Source organism: Macaca fascicularis, chromosome 3 (assembly GCF_037993035.2).
Source record: "Macaca fascicularis isolate 582-1 chromosome 3, T2T-MFA8v1.1".
NCBI lineage: Eukaryota > Metazoa > Chordata > Mammalia > Primates > Cercopithecidae > Macaca > Macaca fascicularis.
Genome location: NC_088377.1, coordinates 171,434,930 through 171,457,603, shown reverse-complemented (window position 1 = coordinate 171,457,603; position 22,674 = coordinate 171,434,930). Strand labels below are relative to the sequence as shown.

The 22,674-nt window shown below is 44.4% G+C and overlaps 1 protein-coding gene and 1 long non-coding RNA gene across 3 annotated transcripts in view; both read left to right on the top strand.

The window, feature by feature from the left end:
* The first annotated feature begins 5,033 nt into the window (after window positions 1–5,033).
* Window positions 5,034–22,674, top strand: part of UBE2H (ubiquitin conjugating enzyme E2 H) — a 120,835-nt gene continuing 103,194 nt past the window's right edge. For both annotated transcript variants that reach the window (XM_045388365.2, XM_045388364.2), the window contains exon 1: window positions 5,034–5,505. In XM_045388365.2, the coding sequence (XP_045244300.1) occupies window positions 5,453–5,505 (53 nt within the window). In that variant the 5' untranslated portion in view covers window positions 5,034–5,452. The remainder of the gene's footprint in view (window positions 5,506–22,674) is intronic.
* LOC135970233 (uncharacterized) lies at window positions 6,436–21,680 on the top strand. Its single transcript, XR_010585834.2, has 2 exons — window positions 6,436–6,518; window positions 6,681–21,680. It is a non-coding gene; the product is annotated as an uncharacterized lncRNA (long non-coding RNA).

Sequence of the window (22,674 nt, the reverse complement as noted above, 5' to 3'; positions counted from 1 at the left end):
TGATTTACATGAGTAAAAAATGGGGCAAATGGAGGATTGATATTAATAATTATATGGTAATACCACCATCACATTATACCTTGTAATCAACACTTCACATTACCTTTATGAAAGCCATTTATAGTTTACAAGGGGTTTTTACATTCATCTTTTCCATTTACTGCATCAACACATTTGAGTGGGTAGGACATTGTGAGCTGCATTTTACAGATGAGAAAACTGAGGCTCAAGGAGGATACGTGAAATTAACTGAGATTTAAAAGCTGGGAAGGGGCAAGTTTGTCTTAAGTAACCCGTAGACCTAGATACTTACTAAAGACACAATAACTTGGCTGGGCATAGTGGCTTATGCCTGTAATCCCAGCACTTTGAGAGGCTGAGGCAGGAGGATTATTTGGGGTGAGGAGATCGAGATCAGCCTGGTCAACATGTGAAACCCCATTTCTACTAAAAATACAAAAATTAGCCAGGCGTGGTGGCGTGTGCCTGTAGTCCCAGCTACTAGGGAGGCTGAGGCAGGAGAATCGCTTGAACCCAGGAGGTGAAGGTTGCAGTGAGCCAAGATCGTGCCACTGCACTCCAGCCTGAGTGACAGAGTGAGACTCGGTCTCAAAAATAAATAAATAAAACAAAGACACATTTTTTTTTTTTGAGACAGAATCTTGCTGTGTCATCCAGGGTGGAGTGCTGATCTGCAACCTGCACCTCCCAGGTTCAAGCGATTCTCCCCCCTCAGCCTCCAGAGTAGCTGGATTACAGGAGTACATCACCATGTCCAGCTAATTTTTGTATTTTTAGTAGAGACAGGGTTTCACCATGTTGGCCAGGCTGGTCTCGAACTCCTGACCTCAGCTGATTTACCCACCTCGGCCTCCCAAAGTGCTGAGATTACAGGCATGAGCCACCATGTCCAGCCAAAAATAACCCTTCTTTTTTTTTTTTTTTTTTGAGACAGAGTCTTGCTCTGTTGCCCAGGCTAGAGTGCAGTGGGGCGATCTCAGCTCACTGCAAGCTCTGCCTCCCAGGTTCACGCCATTCTCCTGCCTCAGCCTCCCGAGTAGCTGGGACTACAGGCGCTCACCACCATGCCCAGCTAATTTTTGTTTTGTATTATTAGTAGAGATGGGGTTTCACCGTGTTAGGCAGGATGGTCTCTATCTCCTGACCTCATGATCCGCCTGCCTTGGCCTCCCAAAGTACTGGGATTACAGGCGTGAACCACTGCACCAGGCCTAAAAAAAAAACCCATCTTTAAGATGATTCCTTTATTAAAAAAAATTTTTTTGGTAGAGGTAGGGATCTTGCTATGTTGCCTAGGCTGGTCTTGAATTCTTGGCTTACAAGAAATCCTCCCATCTTGGCCTCCCAAAGTGCTGGGATTACAGGCATGAGCACAACGCCCAGCCAGATTCTTTTTCAGTGACTGCTCAGAGGGCTAAATCTCCATTGCATTTTTAAGTAGAGCAGCCCACCTTCTTCAGTATCATCTGCAACTAATTTCTCTAAACACCTCTTAGATTATTTTTTGCCTAGTAAGCATTGTTGAAGAGTAAAGCACCAGGGAAAATTTCTAGGCTCTACTCCATGTCCTTGTTTCCGAAGTGTCCCTTCCTTAACCTGTTCTGTCATAACCTAACCTGTTTCTGGACTCCACACTCTGGGTTCCAGAAACAACATCTTTGGGTCCTCTAAGCTTACCACTGTTGCTCTCAGGTTGGGGGAAACTTTGGGGGGCACTCAGACCTTCCCTTATTTGCATAGCACATTATGGGAGCAGTTGACTCACCTGGAATAGTCAGACATGTATTTTGAAAGTGGTGATGCCTGCCGGAATCTTAAAGGCAGTGGTTCTCAAACTTTGGCCTGATCAGAATCATCTGGGGAGCTTGTTAATGACTTGGATGTCCAAGCCCCACCCCAGACCTTCTGAGTCAGAATTCCCAGGGGTGGGGCCTGGACAGTTGTGAGCTTAACAAGCTCCGCAGGTGACTCTGATGAACACCAAAGCTTGAGAACCAGTTTTAGCATTGTCTTAATCAGATGAAAGACAGTGGGGAGTTATTTTAGGAGAGAAGGTAGCAGCAACAGAAGTGCAGAGAGCCCAAGAGGAGACACAGTCAGGAAGACAAATCTCTGCTCTGTCTTTATCTCCCTTGAACAAAGTGGTCAAATAAAGGAGGTTATAGGAAATCTCTTCGTTCAGGCCGGGTGTGGTGGCTCACGCCTGTAATCTTAGCACCTTGGGATGCCAACGAGGGTGGCTCACCCGAGGTCAGGAGATCGAGACCAGCCTGGCCAACATGGTGAAAACCCGTCTCTACTTAAAATAAAAAATTGGCTGGGTGTAGTGGCGGACACCTGTAATCACAGCTACTTGGGAGGCTGAGACAGGAGAATTGCTTGAACCTGGGAGGTGGAGGTTGCAGAGAGTTGAGACCACGCCATTGCACTCCAGCCTAGGGGACAAGAGCGAGACTTCGTCTGAAAAAAGAAAAATCTCTTCGTTCAGACGTGTCCTCCTTCTCTGTGTGGTTTTCTATGTGCAATGTATTTATTTATTTATTTTGAGATGGAGTCTCTGTCACCCAGGCTGGAGTGCAATGGTGTGGTCTTGGCTCACTGCAGCCTCCGCCCCCCGAGTTCAAGTGATTCTCCAGCCTCAGCCTCCTAAGTAGCTGAGACTGCAGGCGCATGCCACCACAGCTGGCTAATTTTTGTATTTTTAGTAGAGATGGTGTTTCACTATGCTGGCCAGGCTGGTCTCAAACTCCTGACCTCGTGATCTGCCCCGCCTCGGCCTCCCAAAGGGCTGGGATTACAGGCGTGAACCACCGCAACCGGCTGTGCAATTTATTTTTATTTTTTTTAAGGCTAGTCAAGTGAAGCAGTGGGCGTGTAGAAGGAACAAAGAAATCTGTAACTGGTTGTGATCAATTAGTTTTAAACACCACTGCACCTGGACCAGCAGCAATGTACAATTTGAAAGAACAATGCACTCCTTTCAGAAGCAACTAAAATAGCCCACCTTTTTCAGAACATAAAGAGGTTATCAAGGGCTGGGGGGAAGGGGTTATTGCTTAATGTTTGGGATGGTGAACATGTTCTGGAAATGGGTAGTACGATGGTTGCATGACATTGTGAATGTATTTAATCCTATTGAATTATACCTTTAAATATGGTTAAAATGTTAAATTTTATGTTATGTATGTTTTACAATTTAAAAAAGCCTAGGTTTTTTGAGGCATGAAATGATAGCTGCAAAAGACGTTCAATCTTAGCTCATTGCTGCTGCCCCAGGTGTGTGTGCATAGGAGGTTATGTAAGGGAGGCTCAACTCACAACACATGATCTGACAAAGTACAAGTGTATATTCATGGGAATGAGGGAAAAGATAAAACTTTTGAAATGATAGTGAAAATCTGACATAAATATAGGCGATGCCTGGAACACTCTTCACTGGCCCTTTTGCCTGGTTGACTCCTGGGTTCCATAACACTTCTTTTGGAGGACCTTATAGGGCAGCATCTTTCAAACTTCACTGTGCATAAGAATCACCTGGGGGCCCGGCGCGGTGGCTCAAGCCTGTAATCCCAGCACTTTGGGAGGCCAAGACGGGCGGATCACGAGATCAGGAGATCGAGACCATCCTGGCTAACACGGTGAAACCCCGTCTCTACTAAAAAATACAAAAAACTAGCCGGGCGAGGTGGCGGGCGCCTGTAGTCCCAGCTACTTAGGAGGCTGAGGCAGGAGAATGGCGTAAACCCGGGAGGCGGAGCTTGCAGTGAGCTGAGATCCGGCCACTGCACTCCAGCTCGGGTGACAGAGCGAGACTCCGTCTCAAAAAAAAAAAAAAAAAAAAAAAAGAATCACCTGGGGACCTTGTTAAAACTGCAAATTCTCATTCAGTAGATCTGAAGTGAAGCTCTAGCGGCATTTCTAACAAGTTCCCAAGTGATGCTGACACTATAGACCCACAGACTATACTGGGGGGCTGTGTAAATTTAGTCTTCCTTTTCCTTTTTTTTTTTTTGGAGACAGAGTCTCACTCTGTCGCCCAGGCTGGAGTGCAGTGGCACGATCTTGGCTCACTGTAACCTCTGCCTCCTGGGTTCAAGCGATTCTCCTGCCTCAGTCTTGCGAGTAGTTGGGCCTACAGGCGCCCGCCACCACGCCCGGCTAATTTTTGTATTTTTAGTAGAAATGGGGTTTCACCACGTTGGCCAGGCTGGTTTTGAACTCCCGATCTCAGGTGATCCTCCTGCCTCGGCATCCCAAAGTGCTGGGATTACAGGCGTGAGCCACTGCGCCCGGCTAAATTTAGTCTTTCTTAGTTCACCATTATATCCTCATGTCCAGCAAGGTGATTAGCACATAGGAAGTGCTTAATAAATATTTATTGAATGAATGAAGTATTTAAGATTGGTGTAGGAGGTTCACACACTTTGCGAAGTTGCCTCATGCTCTGTAGAATAAGGATAGTAGTACTAAATTATTTCTGACCTTACCACATTGCTGTGTAAACTCTAATCTTTGAAATAGTGCCCGTAGACACGTGGATTGTGATGAACCCTGGTATTGAAGCCTGAAGAAGCCTTGCTGTGGTCTACAATCCTTGGAAACAAATTCTCTCCAGCCAAGGAGGGAGCGGAGTGCAAGGAACCTGCTGGTGTGGGAATTTCCAGATTTTGGTGCCTGAGTAATTGCTACCTTGGCCTCCTCCAAATCAAAGAAATTAACAGCTTGTTAAACAGAGTGTGTGTGGAGGTTCGTTAACCTAAAATCCACGCATTTAATAATATTGCCATTATTTACTATTATCGTTTAGGATGATGATAACGACACTGGCAGTTGAGCGATGAAGTAGGTGGGGAAGTTGGGGGAGGGGACAGAGGGTGTGAGACAGCCGGAGAAAGAGGAACTACAACTCCCAGAATGCACCGGGAAAGCCCACGCCGCAGCGGCGCCCCACCCCTCTCAGCGTCCAGGCCCGCCCCCTCCGATGACGTCACCTCTGTGACGTCACGGCGCCCAGAGCGAGGCTGGGGTAGGGAGGCCGACTGAGCAGGAGTCGTCCGCTTGTAGTGGAGGCTGCTAGGAGCCGGTCAGAGGGTGAGTGGGAAACAGGCGAGCGAGCCAGAGCAGGCAGGAGGGAGCGTCGCGCGGCGCAGAGGAGTGCCGGGGCCGGGCCGCGGCGGAACCACAGCCAGAGAGGGGCTGCCCGAGCCGGGCGCCGCGGGGTCCCCACCCCCACCCGGCCGGACAGTGCCCGGTGTTCCCCCGTGCGGGGGGCGGCGGCGGCGGCTGACGGGACCGCCGGGACCGCGGGGGTGTTGCCACCTCCACCGAGGAGCCGGCGCGGCCGCGGGCTCCTCAGAGCCGGGGCCCGGGGCCCGTGACAGACGGGCCGAGGAAGGGAGAGAGGCGGCGGCGGGGAGGCGGCGGCGACACCATGTCATCTCCCAGTCCGGGCAAGAGGCGGATGGACACGGACGTGGTCAAGCTGTATCCTTCGTGGAGGGGAATTCGGGATGTGTGTGGGGGGCGGTGTGGGGATGCCCAGGGCACCCCCGAAACCACTGCAAAGGCCTTGGGGCACTCCAGGCCACTGTCCGAGACTCCCCTCCTCCCCCAGTGCCTACGGCGGCTCCTTGGCACCTCCCAGGGGCCGAGAGCCTTTTCAGCTCGCCTTTTTCCCGCAGCACCCCGAAATACGCGTTGCTGCTCGCTCTTCCTGTATCCCCACAGCCCGTGACTTTCCTTCGCGACGTTTGGACTCCCAGACGGCCTTATTTCTTTTTGCAGGACCAGTCGCCTCACTCTCTACCACCGAGCCCATCTTCAGGGTTTCTCTCTCCTGTTTGCTCCCTCTGGATTGAGGGACTCAAGGCAGAAATTCCCGAGACGGAAGCCTTTCTCCCTTCCTTGAGATGCCCCCATTTCCTCCAACCACAATGCTGCTTGAACTGGGGTCATTCAAGCGACCTCTTTTATCCCTAATTCCTTTCTATATTAGGAAGAGAGTCGCCTGCTCAGGGCCCCCTCTTCTAAGAAAGAGCTCTGTGTGTTTTCAGTCAGTCCCTCCTGTTAAGCTTTCTGGTCCCCGGGAGAACCCTACTGTTTTCCTTTCCACTGACAAAGCCTGTCCCACCCATGGTTGTATGTGATGAAGACCCTTGGGCCCTCCAGCAAGCCACCCTCCATGTTGTGGGTATGACAGCCGGGGAAAGAGGAGCTCCTGGACAAAATAGTCCCTGGACTGGCCACTTGGGCAAAACTTCCTCTGTGAGGGTCAGCTTCTTGGGGGAATACTTGCCCTGATGTCGCCAAGTGACACCCTTTATTTTCTGCCCCCTCCCCCCAACTTTCTGCACTCTGGAGGCTGCAGTGGGAAAGCCATAACTGATAAGAGCCCTTCAGGCAGTGGTTTTGGTTGAAGTCCAGACTGATTATTTAAGGACCAGCTAGAGAAATTCGCGAAGGTTCCTGTGACAAATGGAGAATTTGTTTTTTGAAGGGTAATTTAGAGGGTGGGGGGAGCCCAGAGTTCTGAACAGCTAGTCCTTGGGGAGGGGGGAAAGTGGGGGCTTAGGGGGTGGTACTGTGGAACACAGTTTAAAAGTCCTGTCTCCTGTTTCTCTCCCTTCACCCCATCCCCCCACCGTTTCCCCCTGTTGCAGGGTTTTGTTTATATAACTCAAGTTGTTTGGCTAAATTCTTCAGGTGAATTCCTTTTTTCTTCCTTTTACTTGTTGCTGTTTTTGATTGTTTTACTTCTTTGTAGAGGTCAGTGATTATTGTCAAAAAATTCAGTTAGGGAATTTGCTGAAGTTTTAAAAAAGTAGTTTTTGCATATGGTTTGGCAATGGGGGATGGGAGGGAAGTTGTCTGGGCAAGATATTTTTAAAAAAATAATCTTTTCAGAAATAAGGTGTTTTTCTCCTTGCTCAGGGAAAACTTGGCTAGAAATTAGGAGCAGTAGATAGACTTCTAAGTTTGTGGTTTGGAGTTTAGAATTTTTTGGGGGTGGGAGATTAGAGCGGAGCAACTAATAAAGTATAGCGTACCTAATATATGTTCAGGCACAAGTGAAATCAACTCTTTATGAGCTGTTTGTGGCTGTGATTGTTTTGTAAATGTGTGAATGATACCAGTAATGTTGGCTTTTCATAAGGCTGCAGGAAAACTTGTAACTAACTGACTGTGTGTACATTTTAGACAAAGCAGTTTCAGGTTTTATTTTTGTTTAGAAACTAGGAAATGACATGGTGGCAGAATCTGATTTATTTTTATCTTGAATTGAGAGTTACTGTCACACCTAATGCGAATTTCTACCTAATGTTTAATTGGGATGGAGTGGGGAGATAGAATTCCAGCTGTTTGTGATCATTGTCAGAGTCTCAAATTATGTACATAGACATATTTTTAAAAGATTGAGGATAAAGAGGGGGGCCTAACTTGACCTGATGCCTTTTCCATACAGTGCCTTTTGTTCATTTAGTAGTTGTGGCATCTAGAATGATTACCGCATTTAGGAGTCGGGGTGTGGGGGGTGGAGAGGGAGAGGAAAACAGACAAAGAACAGCAGGGTGTCTTTTTTTTTCTCCCCCTAAGTGGCTTATTTCATAGCTTATTTTTAGTAGAAGATGAAGAAAGGCAAAGATGCATTGGCCTTCTGTTCTTTCCCCACCTTCCTTCCTTTCTGACAAAAGAAAGCAGGGGCGCTTTAAAATTGTAGATCTGAGATAGGAGGATAACAGTTTTAAGATTTAAAAGCCAGAGGTTATCTTTGTTTCGTGTTTATTTTCTGGTATAACGGAGTTTGGAAGTTAAAATGTTTCGGATTTCCTTTTGTGTGTGTTGTGTAGGTGAGAGATTTTGTGTCCTCCTTTCTCTGTTGAATTCACAGATCAGTAGGCCCAAATGGAGCCAACAATTTTTGAGTAAGGTATATTTAGCAGAAAATTTAAGGAAAAATTCCCCAACCCTCTCTACTAAAATGAGTACAATTGTGTGAAAAGGCTGGGGGTTGAGAAAGATGGTGGAGAGGAAGTAGGAAGAAAAGGTCTGAAGGAATGCACTTCTTGCCCCCCAGTGTCCCTTGATGATTTCTTTGGTGTGGGGAGTGATAGCTGGTTTCCTTGCAGTCTCCTGTTTCAGCCCATTTTTGGATGTCTCCTAGCGTAATTATACCACCACAATTTACAGCCTAGCAGGGAACCTATATAGTAGGAAAGTAGCAGTGTGGGGGTAGGGAGAGAAGAGGATGTGTAACTAATTGGCCGCTGCCTTCCACCACCTCGCTTGGTTCTTTTGGAGACACTGTCTCTGGTTGTTTGGAGTCAGTGATATTTCTTTTGTGACGGGTTGGTAGGAGGAGAGCTGACTCCCAAGTTATGCAGGGAGTGAGTGTTTTGCACCAATGCACTTAATAATCTGCTGGGTGATTATGCTCTGAAACTCTGACTCATTCATTGTTTCTCTTCTGATCCTTTGCTCAGGGTTGTGCAAACCTCCCCAGGAGCCTAGAAACTGATTTACATGACTTTTGGATCCTTTAGGAATGTGTCCCAATAAAAAAACCTTGCAGTTAGCCCAGATCCTATGGAATGGTCTCGAATAGTGCAGCCATTTGTTTGCAAAGTCAGGTAGATTGGTGATCTGTGCTGCCCAGAGCCTGGCAACCTTTGAGGTTTCCACCTCCAACCAGCTGATTATTTAGATTGTCTGAGAGCTGGGGCTCTGGTGACCTTAAAGCGTGATTTGCCCTAAAGGAATATCGGTTTAAGTTCTCCCTGGTGGAGGAACAAACAGCTCAGATTACACGGGTTTCCTTGTTGGTGGGGGTTACTCGTCTCACCCTGTTGCACAGCCCTGGTGATCCTTTCATCTGTGAACCAGTGGCCCCTGCTGAAGGCTAGAGCTGCTTGTTTTGGAAAAGCGTATGCAGGCAAAAGGCCGCAGGCACCGCTCCTCAGCGCTCATTGGCCGCCCTGTTACTACCCGGAAAAGGAGGAGGGGAGGAGCTACCAAACAGCTGATGGAGTGTGTGACAAGAGAGTGTGTTTATATACAAAAGAGGTGGGGGCTGGGGAGGCCCTCTGAGTGGTGTTACAGGAACAAGTGTGTTTTCGAGGGGTAAAAAGAGGAGAGGAAAACCTGACCTGTTAGAGTACAAGAAACGTTTAGAAAAATTAAGGCTAAATCAGAAAAGTAGATCAGATAATAATGGGGACTGGCATATACCATATGTACAATTTTGTAACTTATAATACCAAGAGTTTTCAATGATTCTTTTCAGAGGGAGTACAGTAATAAAGTAGGAAACACCCCTTTATTTATTTTTAATTTTGTAGAGACCGAGGTCTGACTAGGTTGCCAGGCTGGCCTCCCAACTTCTGGCCTCAAATCTTCCTCCTGCCTTGGCCTCCCAGAGTGCTGGAATTACAGGTGTGAGCCCAGTGCACCTGGCCCAGGGCATGCCACTTTAAATGCACTTAACTGACTCATTTACAGGGATTCCAAAGTATGGCAGAAATGTCAGCTTCCCTTAAAGCATCAAGAGTGATAGAAAGGGACAGCGTCTTACACTAAATCCATTAGCAGCCTGAGTTAATTTTACAGAATTGCTGGTGTCTGCTTTAGAGTTTCAGAGGCTTTCTGTAACAAATTCAAAACCTCGGATGTTGCTGAGTGTGATGGCTCACACCTGTAATCCCAGCATTTTGGGAGGCTGAGGCAGGAGGATCATCTAAGTGTAGGAGTTTGAGGGTCCAGTGAGCTAAGATCATGACACTGCACTTATGCCTGGACAACAGAGCAAGACTCTCTCAATTAAAAAAAAAAGCTGGCACGGTGGCTCATGCCTGCAATCCCAGCACTTTGGGAGGCCAAGGCAGGTAGATCACCTAAGGTCAGGAGTTCAAGACAAGCCTGGCCACGGCGAAAAGCTGTATGTACTTGTACCAAAAATATAAAAAATCAGCCAGGCGTGATGGTGCGGACTTGTAGTCCCAGCTCCTTGGGAGGCTGAGTCACGAGAATCGCTTGAACCCGGGAGGCAGAGGTTGTGGTGAGCCGAAATTGCACCACTGCACTCCAACCTGGACAATAGAACAAGACTCTTATCTCAAAAAAAAAAAAAAAAAAAAAAGAAAAAAAAAATCCTCATATGTTTGGGTACCTGCTTTGTGCCAGCATGGTGCTGGGAGTTTAGTAGTGAAAAATTCAGCATGGGTGGTCATGGTGCTTATACAATTAGTTAAAACTTTTTTTAGTTAGAGAGGACAGGCTGTGGTTAGGTCATTGGTGTGTGTAGTGCCTTTTTGAGTAACTTGCATTTACTCTTAGAGTGGACTTTTCAAGGAATAGAAAGATGAAAAAGTAAATTTTGTGTGTTAGGATGTATATGGGGATCTGTACACCTGTTTAAAAAATTACAAAACTAAAATATTAAAATATGTAGCCATTTGTCGTTGACTTAACTTTGGTATTTTGCTGTTAATCAGTAGTTATTCTATCCCTAAGTTAGTAGTCTTTGTTACTCTTTAATTTGTGTTCAGAGTGTAGACAATTCCGTAATCTTTTAACTAGTTCCAGTGTCAATTGGGAACCTGTGGTTTGCCTCTTTATTTCCTGTGGCCTCTGTTTTAGCGAGATGATGAGATGTAAGTTGGCACAGCTTTATGGTCTTCAAGCTAAAAGTTAAAGATTTGGCAACTCGCAGTGTTCTGAATTTGTCTTCCCTGCCTAGATTTTGGTGACAAATATAACATACTGATACTTATTTTGGTTAGGCAGGAACCTACATGAGTAAGCATTCACAGCTTCAGAACCTGATTCCTGCAGTGCAGTTCTAGTAAATTACACACAAGCATAAAAATTCAGCTTTTTGGGAAAAAAAGTATTTTGCAGATGTGACCCATAAAAGTCCCTCCTGTATTTGTGTACGTGTGTTAGAACAACCTAGATTTGTTGGTTTTTTTAGTGGTGCAATTTTCTTAGCCCGTTGACCTGCATTTTATAGATATATTTAAAATTTGGTGTTCTTTTCAGCCTTAACAGATTTGATGGTTCCAAGAATCATTGGATTTTTAGGCATGTAATCCAGACCTTACATTACATTATAATGTTTGCAATGTAACAACTTTTTACCTGTAGACCTACAGAGTGTACCTGTTAGAAAAATACTTAAAAGAACTTAGTTGGATTTCAAAAGTAAAAAGATAATTGAGGAAAACATAGGTTACAAGAAGGAAATCTAGTCACCTGTAATCCTACCCTTTAAACAGTAGTTCTCAAACTTTAATAATCACCTGGAGAGTTTGTTAAAACAGGTTACTGCATCCCACTCCTGGAGTTTTCTAATTCATTGGGTCTAGGGTGGGGTCTAAGAAGTTCCCAGATGATGCTCCTGGTCCAGGACCACTGTTTAAGAACTATTGACCTTAAATGTTAACCTTATGGCTTTTTTCCTATGTCTTTTATTCTCCCCGGGATATATTGTTTTCAACCTGTTGATCGTACTGTATGCGTCTGCCCTGTTTTTGCTTAATATTTTTGCAATTGTTTTTCCCAGTTAAAAATAATGACTAGGGGCTGGGTGCGGTGGCTTATGCCTGTAATCCCAGCACTTTGGGAGGCTGAGGCAGGCAGATCACAAGGTCAGGAGATGGAGACCATCCTGGCTAACATAGTGAAACCCCATCTCTATTAAAAATACAAAAAAAAAAAAAAAAAAATTAGCCCGGCATGGTATGGTAGGCACCTGTAGTCCCAGCTACTCGGGAGGCTGAGGCAGGAGAATGGAGTGAACGTGGGAGGTAGAGCTTGCAGTGAGCCTACATCACGCCACTGCACTCCAGCCTGGGCCACAGAGCGAGACTCGGTCTCAAAAAAAAAAAAAAAAAAATGACTAGGCTGGGCGCAGTAGCTCATGCCTGTACTTCCAGCACTTTGGGAGGCTGAGGCGGGCAGATCACCTGAGGTCGGGAATTTGAGACTAGCCTGACTAACATGGAGAAACCCCGTGTTTACTAAAAAATACAAAATTAGTTGGGCGTGGTGGCACATGCCTCTAATCCCAGCTACTGGGGAGGTTGAGGCAGGAGAATCAATTCGTTTGAACCTGGAAGGCAGAGGCTGCGGTGAGATGAGATCGTGCCATTGCACTCCAGCCTGGGCAACAAGAGCAAAACTCCATCTCAAAAAAAAAAAAAAAAAAGAATAGCTCATGTAATATGCCATCCCATGACTGTGCCATCTATATAATTCTTTGCCATTTTTCTCTGATGAATAAGATTGAAATTAACATCTTTGTGCATAGGCTTTTCTTTGGGTTATTTCTGTTTTCACGAAATGGAATTCTAGATCAAAGAAGGTAAACATTTGAATTAAAATATTTAATTAAAAATCTCAGAGCCCTACACTCAGCAGGCTCTTGTTTTGTTGTGTTGTGTTTTAGTTGGTATCGTTTTGGCACTGAAATAGCCTGGCATAGTGATTAAAGATGAATTCTAATTTCCTCTTTGTTTAAACTTTGATGTTTTTTCTGCTAATGGTGATCCTCAATTTAGGCATACTTTTGTATTCTCAGAGTGCATACTGCAAGTCGGTAGGTTAAATGTATTTATGAGCAGATACATCTGACTAACAGGAGCTGTAGAATTAGTTTTGGCATCTTGGATTCTTTTTCCTTTTGTTTATTGAGATATAATTGACATACAGTTAACTGTACATATTTAAAGTGATATGTTTGATAAGTTTTAATGTTATGTATCACCCATGAAGCTTATCCTTATCAAGATAGTAGACATAGTCATCTTCCCCCAAAGTTTCTTGTGCCCTTTGTAATCTTTCCTTCCTTCCCCTCCAACCACTGATCTCATTTCTGTCACTGTAGATTATTTTACATTTTCTAGAATTGTATATATAAGTGGAATCATTTAGTACGTACTCTTTTTGTGTGGGTTCTTTCACTCATTCTGAGATTCACCCATGTTCATTTTTTTTTTAATTGCTGAGTAGTATTCTATTATATGGATATACCACAATTTGTTTATTCATTCACCTCTTATGCTTGGTGGCATTTGGGTTATTTCCAGTTTTGGGCTATTGCAAGTAAAGTTGCTATGAACATTGTGTGGACATACGCTTTTTTTTCTCTTGGCTAAGCTAGATAGATCATGTGGTAGGGTTTGCGTGTGTGTGTGTGCGTGTGCGTGTGCGTGTGTGTTTTGAGATAGGATTTCACTCTATTGCCCAGGATTTCATGGTGTGATCTCAGCTCACTGCAGCGTTGGCCACTTGCCTGGCTAGTTTATTTTTCTTGTAGAGAGGAGGTCTTACTGTTGGCCAGGCTGGTCTCAAATTCCTGGGCTTAAGTGATCCTCTGGCCTCAGCCTCCCAAAGTGCTGGGATTACAGATGTAAGCTGCTGTGCCTAGCCATGTTTAACAGGCAGTTTGAGTTGAATGTTTACTGATGATGATCCATATTTCAACCCCAATAAAATTGTGACAACTGTTGTTTCACTTGAGTGTTTTTTTTTTTTTTTTTTTTTTTTGTGACGGAGTCTTGTTCTGTCACCCAGGCTGGAGTGCAGTGGCGCGATCTCAGCTCACTGCAAGCTCCGCCTCTTGGGTTCACGCCATTCTCTTGCCTCAGCCTCACGAGTAGCTGGGACTACAGGCACCTGCCACCAAGCCCGCCTAATTTTTTGTGTTTTTTTTAGTAGTGACGGAGTTTCACCATGTTAGCCAGGATGGTCTCCATCTTCTGACCTCGTGATCCACCCACCTCAGCCTCCCAAACTTCTGGGATTACAGGCGTGAGCCACAGTGCCTGGCCTCACTTGTGTATTTTTAAGGAATCATGTTAAATTACATGCTCTTAAAGCACTGATTTTTAAAAAATTATTAACCTTATTTTATAGTATATGAATTTTGTTAATTTTTTAATCAATAAAACGGATTTTATCTTACCACAATGATTGTGATACCTTTCACTTGAATAATGATTTAAACACTTTATCTTCCTTTTTTTATTTTTAAAGACAGAGTCAGTCTCGCTCTGTTGCCCAGACTAGAGTGCAGTGACACGATCTCGGCTCTCTGCAACCTCTGCCTCCTGAGTTCCAGCAATTCTCCTGCCTCAGCCTCCTGAGTAGCTGGGATTACAGGGGCCTGCTATCACACCCGGCTAATTTTTATATTTTTCATTAGAGACAGGGTTTTGCCATGTTGGCCAGGTTGGTCTTGAACTCTTGACCTCAGATAATCCACCTGCCTCTGCCTCCCAAAGTGCTGGGATTACAGGTGTGAACCACGACACCTGGCCAATTTGGGTTTTTTTTTTTTTTTTTTTTATGGAGTCTGGCTCTGTTGCCCAGGCTAGACTAGAGTGCAGTGGTGCGATTTCAACTCACTGCAACTTCTGCCTCCCGGCGCCTAGCCTAAAGCATTGATTTCCAGCTGAATTTGGTTACAGCTTATTTGGTAGCTGCTCTTCTCTCACCACCCCCATTTGAAATTAGTGAATTAAATTTTTATTGTGAAATATTTTTGTTAGCCTGAGCAACATGGCAAAAGCCTATTTCTACCAAAAAAGATAAAAAATTAACCAGGTATGGTGATATGCACCTGTAATCCCAGCTACTCTGGGGGCTGAGGCAGAAGGATCGCTTGAGCCCAGGAGGCAGAGGTTGTGGTGAGTTGAGATCATGCCACTACACTGTAGCCTGGGTGACAGGACAAGGCCGTCTCAAAAAAAAATGTTTTGTGGCCCTTTGTAATTACACTTTAGGAATCTGACCCAGTGTGGTGGCTCAGGCCTGTAATCCTTGCACCTTGGGAGGCTGAGGTGGGCAGATCACCTGTCAAGAGTTCAAGACCAACCTGGCCAACATGGCGAAACCCCATTTCTAGTAAAAATACAAAAACTACCTGGGTGTGGTGGTACACGCCTGTAATCCCAGATACTCAGGTGGCTGAGGCAGGACAATTGCTTGAACCTGGGAGGTGGAGGTTGCAGTGACCCGAGATTGTGCAACTGCCCTCCAGCCCGGGGGACAGAGCAAGACTCCATCTCAAAAAAACAAAAACCATATTACACTTCAGGATCATAGTCACAAACAACTATTTTATTTTTATATTTGCTTGTAGGACTCTAGCACACTTTTCGTTGATGGTATTCTTCTCTTTGTAAAGTATTGATAAGATTTTTTTTTTAAACATTTCTTTAGCATTTCTAGTGAAGTTTACAGCAGTTGATAAATATTTCTGGAGCACTCTGTTAAAGTCTGAATAATATCTTCAATTTTCACATGGAATAAACTTACATGAAATGAACTAATAGCAGCAACTCAGTGACAGAAGGGGAAACAGACTGTAAGAGTTAGGGTATCCTTTGATATCATGCTTTCCTGGAATGTGTGTGTGTGTGTGTGAGACGGAGTTTCACTCTTGTTACCCAGGCTGGAGTGCAATGGCATGATCTCGACTCACTGCAACCTCTGCCTCCCAGGTTCAAGTGATTCTCCTGCCTCAGCCTCCTGAGTAGCTGGGATTACATGCATGTGCCACCACGCCTGGCTAATTTTTTATTTTTAATAGAGAGGTGATCCCCCCGCCTCGGCCTCCCAAAGTGTTGGGATTACAGGCGTGAGCCACCGTGCCCAACCTGGAGTTTTTTGAAGATTTATTTTTTTTTTTTTTGAGACAGGGTCTCTCACTGTCACCTATGCTGGAGTGCAGTGGTGTGATCACAGCTCACTGCAGCCTCGAACTTTCGGATTCTGAACTCAATCCTCCTGCTTCAACCTCCCGAGTAGCTGGGACTATAGGCGTGTGTCACCACACCTGGCTTATTTTTATATTTTTCGTAGAGATGGGGTCGTGCCGTGTTGGCCAGCTGGTCTCCAACTCCTGGGCTCAGGCAATCTGGCTGCCTTGGGCCTCCCAAAGTGCAAGGATTACAGTTGTGAGCCACTGCGCCTGGCCTTAAGTTAATTTTTAATGAAATGGTGCTTAAAATTTTTTTTGGCATCTTAAGAGTTATTTGATAGGTTATTGGACACTTGATTTGTAATAGTTATTACATTCTTTCTGATAAATTATAAACAATTTATCTTATGGATGTTTACATGTGTGTTGCTAAAAAAAAAAAAATAAATAAATCTGGATTCAGTGGCCCATGCCTGTAATCTCACCACTTTGGGAGGAGTGCTTGAGCTCAGGAGATTGAGGGTACAGTGGGCCATGATTATGCCACTGCACTCCAGCCTGGACAACAGAGTGAGACCCTGTCTCAAAAAAATTAATATTACTGACAGCTGGAACTTTTAGTTTGGCTAACAAAGATATGATCTGGCTTGTACCTGTTTTTAGTTTGGAGCAATGATAGTATGTTTGGTGAGTAGACTGTTTTGGTATTCAGACACAGGGATGGTGCCCTGAGCATATAAATTCCAGTGTGTTGGCCAGGTGCAGTGGCTCATGCCTGTAATCCTAGCACTTTGGGAGGCTGAGGCGGGCTGATTGCTTGAGCTCAGGAGTTCGAGACCAGCCTGGGCAACGTGAAACCCTGTCTTTACTAAAATACAAAAAATTAGCTGGACGTGGTGGTGGGCGCTGTAATCCCAGCTGCTCAGGAGACTGAGGCAGAATTGCTTGAACCTGGGAGGCAGAGGTTGCAGTGAGCTGAGATTGTGCCGTTGTACTTCAGCCTGGGCAACAGAGTGTGACTCCGTCTCAAAAAGAAAAAAAAAAAAAAGATTCCAGTTTGTTATTTTCTAATTGCCGAAGTGTAATTCAAGTGCATTGTAGGAACTTTTGAAAACACAGTAGTCTGTTGAGAGGCTGTTGTTGCATTAGTGGTTCTCAACTGGGTATTACATTTGAGAAGAATTAAGTTTTTGGGGGCCCAGGTACTATGGTTATTGTAATTTCTTCTGTGTACCTCACCAGATGCTTGGGGAAAGTGTCTGGTTGTTTATAGGCTGGTGCTCGTGGGGGTATCTGCCCATGCCCAGTAGAACACAAATCCTCAAGGGCCCAGGGAAGCCCCGCATGGCAGCCATATGCTTCTGTGGGAAGAAGGATCCTTTTTGCCTCTCCCTGCTTTGTAGGTATCTAGGATGTTAGGTAGGCAGTGTGAATAGTTGCTGCTGATCTTCTGACCTGTTCCTGCAGAGAAGTCAGGGAGGACTAGGTAGCCCTTGTGGAGGGAGAGGTTTGGCTGGACTTTGCCATTCTCTGGAAGACTTTGTCATTCTCTGGAAGACAGGCATGGTTGGTGGGTCTGTCAGTGGTAGCACTTGGAGGGTCCATATTTAGGATATCAATTAATTGGGAATGGAATCTTTGTCTTTGATTCAATCTCCTGGTTTCTAACTTTTAAACCATTTTTAGGGAAGCATTGTGTGTGAAGGTAGGAGATACTCCCTACATACAAAATCATGTTGTTAATGTTGTGAATTATGCATTTTCTTTTTAATATTAGGCAAATTTTTTTTCATATGTCAAGTTTTTATCATGTACACTTTTCAAGGTTTTTTGGATTATAAAATCTTAGTTGAGGTAATATAAATAGAAAACTAGATACGGAGTACATGCCTGGTTCGTGTTACCTCAGAAGCAGTTGTGCTGCCACTTAGCCTAGCAAAAAGTAAATTTAGTTGTTTTGTCCAAAGGGTGCCAGTATAACTTTGGTGATCTGGATTTTACTTTTCTTTCTTTCTTTCTTCTTTTTTTTTTTTCTGTTTTTTTTTTTTTTTGAGGCAGAGTCTTACATTGTCACCCAGGCTGGAAAGCAGTGGCTTGATTTCAGCTCACTGCAGTCTCCGCCTCCCGGGTTCAAGCGATTCTCCTGCCTCAGCCTCCCAAGTAGCTGGGATTGCAGGCACACGCCACCACGCCTGGCTAATTTTTTGTATCTTTAGTAGAGACGAGGTTTCACCATGTCGGCCAGACTGGTCTCAAACTCCTGACCTCGTGATCCACCCGCCTTGGCCTCCCAAAGGGCTGGGATTACAGGCCTGAGCCACCGTGCCCGGCCTGGATTTTGCTTTTTAATTTGATGATTATATAGTATAGACAGTTTCTGGAAAGTTGATTAATTTAAAAATTCAAAATTTGGTTGGGCGTTGCCATCGCAGCATTTGTATGTAGAAGGTTGATTGGTTGGAGTCATATCAATAAGAGATCACCCAAGTGTAATACAGTTCGATATAATGTTTTCATGGTCTTACTGCTGGATGTTTACTACCCTTTTGCTGTTCTTTGAATCTAAACCTGTAAATAAATTAGTGATTCTCCTTGGCAGCAAAGCTTGGAACTGCATAACTCTTTTAATTTTATTCCAAAAGAAACTGGGTAACAAATGCTCACTTTCGCTGGTTGCAGTGGCTCACTCCTGTAGTCCCAGCTACTGGGATGGCTGAAGCAGGAGGATTGCTTGAGTCCAAGGCTGTAGTGTACAATGATTGCGTCTTCGAATAGCCACTGCATTCTCCCACCTGAGCGCTATAGTGAGACCCTGTCTCTAAAAATAAAAAAACAAAAACAGTCACTTTTATATGGCCTTTGGTTCTTACAGCTATGAATTGTACTTGATCAGATCGTTAATTCAAACTAGAGGCGGGGCGTGGTGGCTCTCGCCTGTAATTGCAGCTCTTTGGGAGGCCAAGGCAGATGGATCATCTGAGGTCAGGAGTTCAAGACCAGCCTGGCCAACATGGTGACGCCCCATCTCTACTGAAAATACAAAAATTAGTTGGGTGTGGTGGCAGGTGCCCGTAATCAAAGCTATTTGGGAGGCCGAGGCAGGAGAATTGCTTGAACCCAGGAGATGTGGAGGTTGCAGGGTGCCAAGATCGCATCACTGTGCTTCAACCTGGTAATGGACTGAGACTCTGTCTCAAAAAAAAAAAAAAAAAAAAAAATTCAAACTAGGAGAGCCTACAAGTCCATAATCCTGTGAGGGGAATCTCGGACAGTTTGAGTTGGCTTTTTTTTTGAGATGGCGTTTCGCTCTTGTTGCCCAGGCTGGAGTGCAATGGCAGAATCTCGGCTCACCACAACCTCCGCCTCCTGAGTTCAAGCAATTCTCCTGCCTCAGCCTCCCGAGTAGCTGGGATTACAGGCATGCGCCACCATGCCCTGCTAATTTTGTATTTTTAATAGAAACGGAGTTTCTCCATATTGGTCAGGCTGGTCTCAAACTCCCAACCTCAGGTGATCCGCCCACCTCGGCCTCCCAAAGTGCTGTGATTACAGGCTGAGCCACCGTGCCCGGTCGACTTTTTTTTTTTTTTTTTTGAGACAAAGTTTCACTTTTGTTGCCCAGGCTGGAGAGCAATGGTATAATCTCGGCTCATCGCAACCTCTGCCTCCCGGGTTCAAGCGGTTCTCCTGCTTCAGCCTCTCCGGTAGCTGGGATTACAGGCATGTGCCACCATGCCCAGCTAATTTTGTATTTTTAGTAGAGACTGGTTTCTCCATGTTGGTCAGGGTAGTCTTGAACTCCTGGCCTCAGGTAATCCACCCGCCTCGGCCTTTCAAAGTGCTGGGATTGCAGGTGTGAGCCACCGCACCCAGCCTTTTTTTTTTTTTTTTTTTTTGTTGAGACAGTCTCTCTTTTGCCCACACTGGAGCGTAGTGGTACCATCATGGTTCACTGAAGCCTTGACCTCCTGGGTGCAAAGCAGTCCTTCTGCCTCATCCCCCTGAGTAGCTGGAACTATAGTCACATGCCACTATGCCCAGCTAATTTTTCTATATTTTTGTAGAGACAGGATTTTGCCGTGTTGCCCAGGCTGATCTTGAACTCCTGAGTTCAAGTGATCCTCTTGCCTTGACCTTCCAAAGTGCTGGGATTACAGGTGTGAACCATTGTGCCTGGCCATGGATTTTTATTACAAATTATATTCAAATAGATGAAAACAGGAGGGAAAAGAATTTTCAGTATGTGGAGTAGTTTTGACAGGAGTTTTAGCCCTTTATGTTGGTGACTGATATTAATGTTGCTCTTAAGTGTACTTAAGCACACTAAAACATTGAACACAACATGTGTTTGATAACACAATTATCAAGGGAACTGAGGATAAAAGCACTCATCTTTGTATCGCAATATGAGATTATTAGCATCTGTTAACTTTACAAACCTGACTCATTTAATTGTCCACAGCCACCATCGTGATAATGAATAAAGAGAAAACAAATCGTGTATTTTGTCACTCTATTCATTTTTATCTATAAAGATTTAAAATACCTTTCTTTTGAGTTAGGTTGGTTTTATGGTTGGAAGAAGGAAAGGAGGTAGACCTTTGAATGTCTTGATTGCTGCTCATTTCTCTAGGCGGTGAAGAAAGGTAGCTAAAGTGCTGTCTCTGATTATCAAATGCCATATATGTGAATATACCTGTGTTGTCTGTCGTGCTGTTGTGAACACTCACTTGCTTTCATCTTTTTTATCCATGAGCTCTTGCATTAGAGTAGTTAGTAACCAGTTCTTTCTCTTGGAGTAATTAATGTGACTTTTCCCTTGTTTGAGATTTAGCTAAGAGTTTTATATGTAACATATAAACCATGATACATCAGAAAGACTGTATTTGTGGTTCATAAAGACTGTAATTTCATTTCATTTTCATAAATTGTATGTTTTCAAGTCTATATGTTTGGGTTTTTTTGTTGTTTGTTTGTTTTTTTGATATGGAGCCTCACACTTGTAGCCCAGGCTGGAGTGCAGTGGCACAATCTCGGGTCACTGCAACCTCCGCCTCCCCAGTTCAAGCAACTCTCCTGCCTCAGCCTCCCCAGTAGCTGGGATTACAGGCACCTGCCAACATGCCTGGCTAACTTTTTTTTTTTTTGTATTTTTCAGTAGAGATGGGGTTTCACCATGTTGGCCAGGCTCCAGGTTGGTCTCGAGCTCCTGACATCAGGTGACCCACCCGCCTTGGCCTCCCAAAGTGCTGGGATTACAGGCGCCAGCCACCTCGCCTGGCCTGAACTGGATTATTTTAATGGACATATGTATCTTTTTGTTTGCTTAATGAGAATTTGGAATTCTATTTTTAATAGAATCAGAAATTAGTTTGTGACTTGTGTGCTTTTAAATTAGGCATATTACTCACTTGAATGAATTGGATAAAACATGATGGTTTTAGTCTGCCATTTCTGGCAGTTTTATTTCTTAAATGTCGTTCTTAAAGTGTTTTGTCAGCTCTGATGAAGTTCTGATGGCATCTTATTATTTAAAGTTAAATTTTAATAGGTATTAGAGTCATAGATTTTAGCATGTTTTTATACTTGGAGAAAACCTGGACTGCAAATACTGGTATTAAAAAGCAATGGTGGCTTTCTGAATATAAGGGCTCTTAGTGTGGAAATTGATAATCATATTCTCTCTAGGCAATAGCATTTGTGGCCTTAAGTAGTAGCTTAAGAAGTATTAATGCTTAACTGTAACACTTCAGATTAGGAGAGTAAACTCTGGTAACTTTGTTATTATTGATAGAAAAAAGTAGAGGTGAAGGTTGAGAGGATACTACTTTTCAACTGTGATTAACACCAGTTTTACTAGTAGTCATATTTGTTGTGTGAAAAATAGAATTAAAACAGCAGCCTAGTAATGTCTGTTAATCCTGCTTATGAATATAAGATTCGTAAAGAAAAATAAAAATGACCTAGTAGGTTTTTTTTTTTTTTTTTTTTTGAGACGGAGTCTCGCTGTGTCGCCCAGGCTGGAGTGCAGTGGCCGGATCTCAGCTCACTGCAAGCTCTGCCTCCCAGGTTTTTACACCATTCTCCTGCCTCAGCCTCCCGAGTAGCCGGGACTACAGGCGCCCGCCACCTCGCCCGGCTAGTTTTTTGTATTTTTTAGTAGAGACGGGGTTTCACCGTGTTAGCCAGGATGGTCTCGAACTCCTGACCTCGTGATCCGCCCGTCTCGGCCTCCCAAAGTGCTGGGATTACAGGCTTGAGCCACCGCACCCGGCCAGACCTAGTAGGTTTTAATCAGTGTTCTGGTACCTCTCTACAACAAAAGATGGCCCTGCATCTTTTCTTAAGGTGTCAGAATTGTATTTACCCTGTTAATTTAAAGAACAACATAAGTCCTGTAAAAGTGCCTGATTTGTGGAAGCTTTTGTCAGGATAGAATGGCAGCATGCTGTTTCCTTTCAAAGTTTTATGTATTTAATTACCTGAATTATATTTTCTTTCTTTTTTCTTTTCTGGTTTTTTGTTTGTTTGTTTGTTTTTTGACGGAGTAACTTGCTCTGTCGCCCGGGCTGGAGTGCAGTGGCGCGATGTTGGCTGACTATAACTTTCACCTCTTGGATTCAAGTGATTTTCCTACCTCAGCCTCCTGAGTAGCTGGGATTCAGGCACGCACTACCACACCCAGCAAATTTTTGTATTTTTAGTAGATACAGGGTTTCACCATGTTGGTCTGGAACCTCGTGGTCTGTCCACCTCAACCTCCCAAAATGCTGGCATTACAGACGTGAACCACCATGCCCAGCCTTAAATTTATTTTTAAAAGTTATATATGCATTTATATATGTTTATGCTTCTATGTATACCTCTATATGTATGTTTATTTTTACCTTTCATCTCTATTCTGTGGTGCATATATATATATATATACGCGCACACACACACACGTATATTTT